The following is a 10,364-nucleotide window of genomic DNA, read 5'->3' as shown; positions in this document are numbered from 1 at the left end:
TAGGAGAACTGAGGTGATTAGAAAAGGGCATTCACCTGGGGAGTGAGGAGATGGACACGAGGGACATGAAGGTGCTGAAACTAATTTTAAAATAAAAATTAAGAAACGCACCTACCTTGATTAGTCTTGACCAAAAAATAAGTATTGTGACCATACCTAGTTCTTTTTGCCATGTGTGTTTAATTTGTCCGATGGTCTAGGGAGCAGGTCCAGTTGCCACGGTCACCACTGGGCTGTGGTTGTTCTGTCCTCAGTGAGGGACACTTGAAGGCATTTTAGCAGAGGATGAGGGGTAAGGTGGTTTGGACAGGGTCTAATAATTAAAATGTGTGGGGATGGGGGTGGGAAGCAGAACCTGCGGTCACTAGAGGCCCTGATTTAGAAAATGTAAGCAGATGCTCTTGTCCTCAGCGTCTCCCAGTTACACGCCCAGGCGGTCTCTCAGAGAATTATTTAATAGAATTATACACTTTGGGCTCAGATGCTTCCAACCACAAAAGTGGAAGCACATCCATGAGCACCAGTCTTCCCTCCATAGAATCAGTACACATCAGACTTTTTTCTTTGGCTCCCATCCTGTGGGTCCAATCAAGCCTGGGCGCATCTGACAGAATCCCGGGGCCGTTTGCCTCTTAGCCTCAGTGTCTCCCGTGTGGCTACAGCTTGAGTTCACTGGGCATCGGCTCCCCTCTCAGGCCAGCCAGCAAGTTGTTAGCTGCCAACAAGGACATGGTGTTTCGGGTTCTATGGGTGGCACTGCCAATGTGGGGCAGGATCACTGGAAAGGAGAGGAAGAAAGGGAAATGAGGAGGGTGATTCAGGAGCCTTAACTCGGGCCCTTTTTTCATGGCTAGGATGTGCCAATAAAAAGATTTGCCTTCCCTCCTCTCACTAAGCACTCTATTTCCCCAGGGCTACCGAAACCCAGACGCAAGGGTGACAAGAAGTACATATCCTGAACACAAGAATGTCAGGGCTAGAAGGAGTCTTGGAGCCTGTCTAGACGCAGCCCTTCAAATATCAGATGGTGAAACTAGGTGACGCCCTGGCCTTCTGATCTCCCGAAATAACTAGATGAAAGGCTGGACAGCGCAGCTGCTTCTGGCCCCACTGCAGAACAAGTGAGGTCACTCGTCCCTAAAGCACACCTTTCAAAAGCAGTACCCAGGGCACCGAGCTAAAGGCCCAGGGCTTGGGGGGATGGGAGATTTCCCAGCTCCGGGCAACAGCCTGGCCATCACAGCCAATGTTCCTCTCAGATGGGCACGGGGGCGGGGATGGTAGAGCTTCCAAGGGCTCCAATAATGGGAGCATTCACTGAGGGGAAGGCAGCTACGGCCCTTCTCTTTGGTTTTCCCTTCCAGAATGTAAGTAAAGGACAGGGACTGGCCCAGACAACCTGGGGCCCCTTCCACTCGGTTATATATTAGTCTGGAGGCAGAAACCACGTCAGCTAGCTGAACAGAGAGACCGTAATATAAAGAACTGTTAACGGTAACTGAGGAGTCTAAAGAGGAATGCTAAGTAAGTGGTTCTCACAGTGCTCCCCGGCCAAGGGGCAGCAGCAGTGTGCCAGACATTAGGAGCATATTCTCAGGCCTCATCCCTGAGGCAGAAGCATGGGAGGAGGGCACCGTGTGTTTGATCAGTCCCTCCAGGTGACCGATGAACAAAAAAGTTTGAGAACCACTGCACTAAGGTGTCACGGGATGAGATGCCAGACGCATCTACCTCCCCGGGGGCTAGGGGACAGGGAAAAGGGTATGACTTAAAACTTAGCCTGAGAAAGGGCGTTTGGAGCTGCAACTCCCACCCCTACAGCTGTGGCTTGTGTCTCTGGGGGCACAGTGCTTAACCCGAGTGTTGGGAGAACTGCAAGCCGGCTTCACAAGCCGTGGCGGGAAGGAACCGGGGCCGGGTGAAGTGTTGCTGGTAAAGCGCAGTTCTTACCGCAGTTTTTCAGGGTCAGGAGAGGGTGGTTTGTAGGCAGTGGTTCTGGGGTTGTCACGTCCAGTCCAGCAGCTGCAATCTGACCACTGGCCAGGGCCTGGTACAGGTCGTCCTGGTCCACCACTTCTCCCCTGAGAATGACAGTGATGTGGGTGCCCCAAAGCTCCCTCTACCCAGGTCGCCTTTAGGGCAGAACCACCCAGAGAATGAATTTTCCCATCAACCTGGCACTTGGCACTAACTTTCAAAGCAGTAAGCCTTATAGTATACTTATTTATAGTTTGTACAGTAATACAGAGAACCCCAACCTGCCACTTTCGAGCTGTGTGACCTTGGGCAAGTGTCTCAAATTCTCTGTGCCTCAGGGTCCTCCTCTGTATGATAGGGAGAATACTACCTAACTCCCAGGAGTGCTAGGAGGATCAAAGCTTACTTACACGCACCACTACATGAACGGGACCCAGAGCCTGCATGTGTGTTGGGATCCCGACCACCGGCTGACAAGCACTGCAGCAAGTGTCAGGCACCTGCCCAACTGCAGGCAGAGACCTGAGGATACACCCAACTACATCCATCCAAGTGAGCAGACATCCTTCCCATCAATGAACCATTGGAGTAGAGATCTGGTTTGCTAAAGACTTCACATTGTGCACTCAACGATACTCGTGCAGCAATAACCCAGTGCCCTGAAGTACTGGGTACGTGACGGAAGCAACGAGCCCTGTGTTCCTGCATGTTCACTCCACCCCAAAGGCACCCCCTTTGCAGCTAAACGTCAGTTAACTACAGGCACCTCTGGGGTGGATGAGCCCTTGGGAGTCCCCTCCCATTGCCCATCTTTGCCTCCAAATTGATTTAAGTGGGTTCAAAGGGCACTAGCTAAGAAGGGGTTGGAGTGGCAGAGAGGGAAGGTCTGCCCCCATAACATGCTCAGTGGCCTAAAGGCACCCTGGGGACATTTTGAGGACCCAAGACAACCTGGGTTTTGGGTCTGTCTGCCCAGGAGCATGAGGGTTCAAGCTGTCATTGACTCACACAGACCGACCCAGGCTCAGCACCATGAAGGTCGGCCTCCAAAGGGCTGTAAAGAACATTAAGGCCACCCCTTTGTGGTTAGAGGTACAGGGTTACCTGGTAACTTGCTGCCACGGTGCCTTCACTTCCTGAGCAAGGCCAAGGGTACTGCTGGGAACCAGACAGGCCAGGCCCTGCTCTGAGCACCTGGGACATGCTCTGGGGCCTTTACTGTATTTCTGAGTTGTCTGGTTGATTGGTTTATCAAGGGCAGTAAGCTCAGCCTGAGTCTCACTGACAGCCCATGGGGAAGAAAAACCTCAGGTCACAGCAACAGGGACAGCCCCTCTCTAGGCTTGCCTGGTGACCCAGGATACCTGCTGATGTTGACAAACACGGCCGTTTTCTTCATCTGCTGGAAGAAGTCCTTGTTGCAGAGCCCCCTGGTTGCAGGTGTTAAGGAGCAGGCCACGACGATGAAATCAGACTCAGCGGCCAGCTGCTGGGTGGACACTGGGGGAGGGCAGGGCTCCATCAGGTGCTGTGTCCCAGGTTAGGGACAGCAAGAGGGTGGGAACCTTGACCATTCCTCCCTCCGCCCATAATGGAAACTCCCAAGATGCTTCCTGAAGGTCTTGTCTCTACCTGGAGAACTCTAATAACCACACAAAGTCAACAGACACTCGTGGGTTCCTGGTGTGTTACATCATTCAGCCAGCCCCCTGCTCTAAAGGTGGGGAAACTGAGGCCAGAGAGGGGCAGGAGCTTATTCAAGGTCACACAATGGGATCTGGACCACTCTGGCTTTCACCACCTTCAAGGCCCAATGTGCCAAGGGGGTGGAGTGGCTGAAATCCAGCCTGCCCTCTGCTCAACACGCTGTGCGCCTGCCAGGGAGCTGGATCCACCCGGACACAAGGCTGGCGGGTAAGCGCTCACCAGTTTATTAAGGCAACTGTGTGAAAGTTCCCAGCAATTCCTTGTATGTGTCACCATCCCTGCTGCTCTGTTTGTACATGGACAATGGTGATAAAAGACCCTGCAAGACAGGAGACCTGGAGTCCCTCTGGCATTGAGGGTACTCACTGTGTGGCCTGGGTGAGGCCCTTTGCTCCCTGAATGGGCCTCTGCGTGCAGGGGCAGGGAGGTCAGACAACACCTAAGGCACACCGCAGACACCATGGAGCTCCTGCAGCCTGCCCCAAAGTGCTGCCGTTACAGCAAACACGGAGAACCATCCAGCCCAGCACAGGTGGGGTTCCTGTGGAAATCGAGGTTTTACTTACCAAACTCTGCCTGGAATTCCTCTGCTTCCTGAGGCCTGGGCTGGCGCCCTGTGTAAAGCAATCTCTGGACACCGAATGGTTTCAGACACCGAGCAATGGCCTGGCCTGGAGGCAAGGAGTCAGTCAGCGCTTGTTCCCAGTCCCTCAGAGGGCAGGGCAGCGCCCAGCAGCTCCAGAGAGCGGGAGCCCCTGGGGGAAGGGTGGGCGTGGGGAGGCCCTTCCCAACATCAACCACTCCTGCCACACTGTACCCAGCCCCCTGCCAGCCCACAATGCCCTCAAGGGTCCGTCTGATAGTCCTTCAGGGATCTGAAGGCAGCACCACAGCTCCTGTGTGGCTGTGACTGACTTGTGCCGTCCTCACACGGTGCTGGCCATCTTGAGGGCCATCTGCTAGCCTTCCCTGAGCACTGGATCTGGCAGCCCAGCAGAGGTCTGAGCACACGGTCCCCTTCCTCCTTCTGGACCCTCTGCTTCTGGTGGTGCACCCACAGACCCCACCCGACTTTCTGGTGGCGCTGCCCAACTGCCAACTCACCCCGACCCTGACCCTTTGCACACACACTGCTGCCGGGACAGGCTTGGGCAGCTGGATTTTCAGACGCAGAGCACGTCCCAAAGCTGCTGGCTTCTTCCAAGCAGCCCTCTAGTGTGGGAGGCAGGGCTGCTAGCTGGCCGGACAATTTATGCAGCCCTCCTGTCCTCACCCTCACCTCTGCACCAGGCAGGGTGCCAGAGAGCCACCGGCCTATGCCAGGCTTCTCCAGCGCTGGGGGCCACTGGAAGAAAAGTAGCTCTGCCCCGCCTCAGAATCACAGGTAAGCTCTGTCCGCTGGGAATTAAGGCTTTAGGAGTCAGATGCCTTCCAGAACCCAGGCCTGGGGCAGCATGGGCTCTCCCACAGTAAACCCCTCCTAAAAGTCCCGACCCTGCAGCCGTCATCGCTTTCATCTGTCCTGTATGCAGCTATAATCATAAAGAACCCTGGCTCTTACAACTTGCTTCTATCACCTAATGAGTTCTTACGGAACTCCTTATTTTATTTTTTGGCCTGTGTTTTACGATGCTGTGTCTTCTCGCTAGAGGTGTCCCTACTGCACCCAGGTACGGTGACTCTTTCCAAAGGATTGTCAGCATCTGGACACGGGTGCCAGAGACTCAACCAAGACGTGAGAGCCAGGGTGCCAATCTGGGTAGATGGGAGCCTCACCTATGCGCCCCAGCCCGATGATGCCAACGGTGCTCTGTGTGAGGCCGTAGCCACACATCCACAGGGGCTTCCACGAGGTCCAGCCGCCGCTGCAGGGAGAGAGAGGGACGGGTTAGAGGCTCTGGTCTCAGGCAAAGATGAGGGCCGCTACGCAGACCCCGTGGTGCAAGGGACAGGCCCAGCCCTCCAGTCAAGGATTGAGAGGAGCATGCGTTACCCCTACAGCCACTGGGTGTTGCCGATAAGCAGCGTGACTGACTCTTCCTTTAAACCCACTGGGGACACAGAGTCCGAAGGCTGGAAGGGGCCTTACAGGTTCTCCCCCCATTTTGCAGACGGGAAAACTGAGACAAGAAAGGGCAATCTATGTGAGGTCACACAGCCAGGGAAGAGCAGCAGGTTGCAAACCCAGGATGTAGGATTCCAAAAACAGTATTCTCAGTGCTCCAGGGAAGCCACAGGCCCACCCCTGTAGCCTTGGGTGGACAGGGGAATAGAGCCTGTCTTGAGTCACCTCCAGTGAAGGGACCAACTCCCTCGACAGAAGGGTGAGAGTGTCTAGTCAGCCCCATGCAGCCTCTGTCCCTGCCACATCCCCACCTCAAATCCCCTCTCCCAGTACACATTCTCTGAGAGCCTGCATCTGCACACCTCCTGGCCTTTGCTCAAGCCAGTCCCCGCATCTGGAGTACCTTTCCCAACTCTGGATGTACAGACCCACATCTCTGATCTGAAACCCTCAGGCCAGAATTTTTAAATTTTCAGATTTTAGGAAGGTGTTAAGGTACATATGCTGTATTCTACATAACACCCTCAACAGCATCTGGGGTGGCACCCGTATCAAGCACATTGGTGTATCTGCAGCGAAATGAAACAACCTTCAGTTTCCAGAGCCTTTTGGATTCCCACATGATGGTGCACAGGGCCCTCTAAGGGCTCAGGAGGACGCCCACCGGCTACCACTTCCACGCAGCCTTCCCTGATCCACAGTCCTCCCCCACAATTTCCCTTCACACCCTGTTTATTTCAGCTCTGCTGTGCATTTTAGTATTGTGCCTGAGTCTGTCCCCCCTCATTAGTTGGGGCACAGCCGGGGACAGGATCACCTCTGGTCCAGGGTGACACTGGGTGCTCAAGTACTAGCTGCTGAGCAGAGTCGACTTCCCTGCCAAGTGTTCACTCACTTCTTCACCTCCTCGATGGCCTCAGGCAACCGGCGACAGGTGGTGAGCAGCAGGGAGACGGCGAGTTCGGCCGTGGCATCTGTCAGGACATCTGGGGTGTAGCCCACACGGATCCCACTACGAATCAAAGATTTGGCGGTAACGCTGGCCTCAAGCACCTTCACCAATTTCTACTGCTGGGACATTGCTGTGATACAGCTTTGTTCCCTCTTTGCGCTGCCTGTCAGGAAGCTCAGAGCTGTAAGTGAGCACTCAGGAATGGCCAGCCCTCATTCCCATCTTGATTATCTCCCATTTTGAGAAGGATATAAGATGGAAGATCGGGGTCCAAAGTCTGGAGCCAGTAACTACTTAACTTTTCTGAACTTCCTCATCTAAAGAGGGAAATAATAATACTTGCCTTTTCTACTTGAAGGGGTTGTTGTGGGGGTCAAAAAAAAGAATGAATGTGAAAGGGTGTCACCTGGACATTGTTACCCACTGCTTCTGACTGCTCGGCCTTACCTTAACTGATGTGTGCACACATGAGCAGATTTTATCATCAGCTACCTTACGTTTTCACTGAATGGTCAAAGAATATGAAGAAATAAATACTCAGCTCCTCTTTTTCCCTCTCTGATAGTCACCCCTCACTCCAGGCCCTGCTTCCAGAGCCCAAGCCGCATTTACCGCTTCTTGATTTCATCCAAAGCCAAGTGGTCAACACCCACGGACATTGTGCTGATGACTTTGAGATTGGCTCCTGTTGGGCAGAAAAAGCATTGTTTGTATCTTTTCTCATGGGATTCAAGGCCCTCCTACATACTACAGACAGGTCCAGAAAAGGCAGGGCCCTGCTCAAGGTCATAAAGCAAGGCTGAGCAGAGCTGGACGAGGGCCCCAGGCCCTGGCTCTCCTCCACACCATGGTCTTTGCCCTCCTAAGGCCTCCCTCTGGGGACTCACCACCAGGAGAGAGGGGCAAAGTGTGTGCCATATGGAACTGCACACAACTGCTCCCTCTGGCCCAGGTCTGCAGTGAATGCCCTCAGAGCTCAGAGAGGTCACTGAAGACCTGCTCGGGAACCAGCAGCAGTAGGCTGATATGTCCACCAGGGCCAAGACACCCTTGGAACCCTCCCCGGGCCTGCCCAGTGCACACACCTGCGGCATCCAGGAGCTTCTTGTCTATGCGGTCAGAGAGGAGGCAGAGCAGGCCATGGGCCCCGGCCACGCCCCGTTCCAGGTCCTTGCTGGGGATGGGCTCATCGGAATCCCACTGCTCCACCTCACAGCTGAAGGCAAAGGAAAGACCGCTCAGAAGTGCGGGAGCCCCGCAGGTGTCCCCAGGCCCCCAAAGCCCCTCCAGCCCCCTGCAGACCCCTCTCAGAGTGGGAAACATTGTCTTCTGCTTGCTCTGGCCTCAAGCTGCCTGGGGCTGGCTGAGGCGAGTCAAGGTCAGGCGTGGGTGGCCTCAGAACTGTCCTGAGGGTGAAGGGCTGTCACAGACCACAGCTCTCTGACAAGGACTGAAAGGGGCCTAAAGTGAAAGGAGAAAGTCACGGGGACGGCTCTCAGCTCAACACAAGGAAGCGCTTTCTTACCCCTACAGGAGGCCTCACAGGTAGTGAGCTCCCGGGCCTGGGCTGCCTATTGTTGGGAAGGCCAGTGGGGGGAAGTCAGATGGGGCTTGATTTCCCTGTCCAGTTGCACATCCTCTCCTATGAGTCCATGAAATGAAAAACTCTTGTTCTTGACTTTGTACTTGGACAAGATCAAAGCAGTTCAACATGGAGGAGTTTCAGGGGGCACTTCCATGGTGGCTGGTGGGCACGGGGCATGTTTCCCCGTGGTGCTGCCCAACCTCCCAGCCCTTGACATTTAATTCTGTGCAGCCAACACGTACGGAGCATCTACATGCGCAAGACACAGAGCTGCGGGCACTTCCCAGAATTCCCCGCTGCGGCACCTCCACGCCTAAGCCCCAGGCACAGGCTTCCTTTCACCCTCCTTTGATGGTGGCACAGTGCTATAGCAGTGTGAGCTGCTGCCACTAGTGCCCTTGTTGTTTTTGCCCTCCCCTCTTCCCCCCTCAATGCTTGGTACATGGCAAGTCCTCAGCAAAGGTTTTATTGCATTGAATGAAATGAACAAATCTCATTTTCCCCTTGCACTGGTCTCTGAGGCTGGGTTCCACCTTCTCCCTGCCTGATATGGGCAGTGCAAACCTGCATAATGCAGGGCTCAGACTGCAGCTGACAGAGCAAAAGTTCACATCCCAGCTGTGCCACACACAGTCATTGGGGAAGGCACTTAACCTGACCCAGTTTTCTCTGTAAAGTGGGAATTACTGTACCGACTTCACAGTACTGAAGGATTAAGAGTTTACGTATATGAAGCACCTGGCAAGGCTGACCTGCAGGGTTCAATTTAAGAAATGCTACCAGAGGCCCCCTGCCAACTGTCCAAAGGGACCAGGTAATCCAGTGACTGCTAAGGTCCCTGACCTGGCCAAGTGACCACAGAGGGTAAAAGATTAACAGCCTGTCCCTTGTGTCATGGGCCGTCTTCCCTCTCCCCAGGGCCATGGCTGGGGAGGGCTCCAGCCCTTTCCCCCACCCACACTGCAAGGGCCAGGGGAGCTGCGGGTCCCAGCGTCACTGCAACGGGCCTGGAGAAAGCTGGGCCCCAGAGAACTTTCTCTAAGCTTCCCCAAACTCCAAGACCGTCCTGGCCAGGCACAGGTTGGAAAGTTCGGCCAAGGCCCAAGCGCAGGATCCCGGATCTGACGCCACGGACCGCGCCGTCCGCCCCACCAAAAATAACTAACTGGGCCTCGGGAGGCCTACCCCGACCCGCCCGGAGACGCTGAGTCAGCCAGCGTACTGGGTGCCCGAGGTCCCGGAGCGGCGCCTGGGGCTCTGCAGCCCCTTCCCGCGACGCCATCCGCAGAACTCGCGCCCCGAGGGCGGGGACTCGGCGCGCGGAGCGGTGCAGGGACGCGGGGCTCTTACTCTGCGGCCCGGGCGAGCGCGGCGCTGCCCTCGGTGGGGATCCTGCGCGTCACAAACACCTTCATAAGTCGCACAGGCCTCATTCACCTTCCAGACGCCGGATACTGAGCCGGACCCCGCGGGCGGAAGCAGTCTGGGAAGGGGGCGTGTCCTCGGGAAGGCCGGGCCCGGAGCAGGAGGGGCGGGGGGGCGGGGGCAGAGTGGGGGCGTGTGGGGTTGCAGCTGTGCAGTGAGCGAGTGGCACTGACGGTGTGTCTGTGTGGGGGTAACTGGGGCTCCGCGTGTACGCCTTGTGCGTGTGTGTGTGTGTGTGATATCAAGCCTTAATGAAACTGAGACTGGTTCTGGGGCTGGTGCCAGGCTCGTATCCTTGGCCTGCTACCTCTGAGTACACACTGCCCCAGAGCATCAGGACCGGCAGGCGTGACTTGGGGGGTTGCATTGGGTAAAAGGGCATCCAGGAGAGAGTCCTGTGTGAATGTGTGTGGATGCCTATAAAGGTGCCTACTGCGCTGGGGGAGGGGGCTGCAGTCAAGGACCATCCCCATTCCCAGGGCCTGAGTGCATTGACCATCTTCTCTAGGTCTGTCTCTTCATGGTCACACTGTTCCAGGCAGGGGTCTTTGGTCACACAGACTGAGCTCTGAGCCTGGCCTATTGTGCATACAGAGGAGCCTGGATGAGGGCGGTATGAATCCCAGAATGACCTCTTTAATACTTGGTGCAGT

At 55.4% G+C, this 10,364-nt stretch overlaps 1 protein-coding gene across 1 annotated transcript; it reads right to left on the bottom strand.

Moving 5' to 3' along the window:
* Positions 1-358: 358 nt before the first annotated feature.
* Positions 359-9,776, bottom strand: GRHPR (glyoxylate and hydroxypyruvate reductase). Its single transcript, XM_079928010.1, has 9 exons — positions 9,637-9,776; positions 7,787-7,917; positions 7,314-7,386; positions 6,645-6,761; positions 5,461-5,549; positions 4,251-4,355; positions 3,342-3,477; positions 1,951-2,081; positions 359-778 (listed from the first exon to the last, which is right to left on the bottom strand). Exons 1-9 carry the CDS (start codon positions 9,717-9,719, stop codon positions 657-659), a joined length of 987 nt encoding a protein of 328 aa, XP_079784136.1. The 5' UTR covers positions 9,720-9,776; the 3' UTR covers positions 359-656.
* Positions 9,777-10,364: the final 588 nt, after the last annotated feature.

The sequence above is a fragment of the Stenella coeruleoalba genome (genome assembly GCF_951394435.1).
Source record: "Stenella coeruleoalba genome assembly, chromosome: 7".
Classification (NCBI taxonomy): domain Eukaryota; kingdom Metazoa; phylum Chordata; class Mammalia; order Artiodactyla; family Delphinidae; genus Stenella; species Stenella coeruleoalba.
This window is presented reverse-complemented; position numbering and strand designations above follow the sequence as displayed.

Coding starts and splice junctions, on each gene's coding strand:
- GRHPR (XM_079928010.1), bottom strand. CDS start 9,719: ATGAGGCCTGTGCGACTTATGAAGGTGTTTGTGACGCGCAGGATCCCC. Junction 7,387..7,786: donor GAAGCTCCTGGATGCCGCAG/GTGTGTGCACTG, acceptor TCTGCCCAACAG/GAGCCAATCTCAAAGTCATC. Junction 2,082..3,341: donor GTGTTTGTCAACATCAGCAG/GTATCCTGGGTC, acceptor TGTCATTCTCAG/GGGAGAAGTGGTGGACCAGG.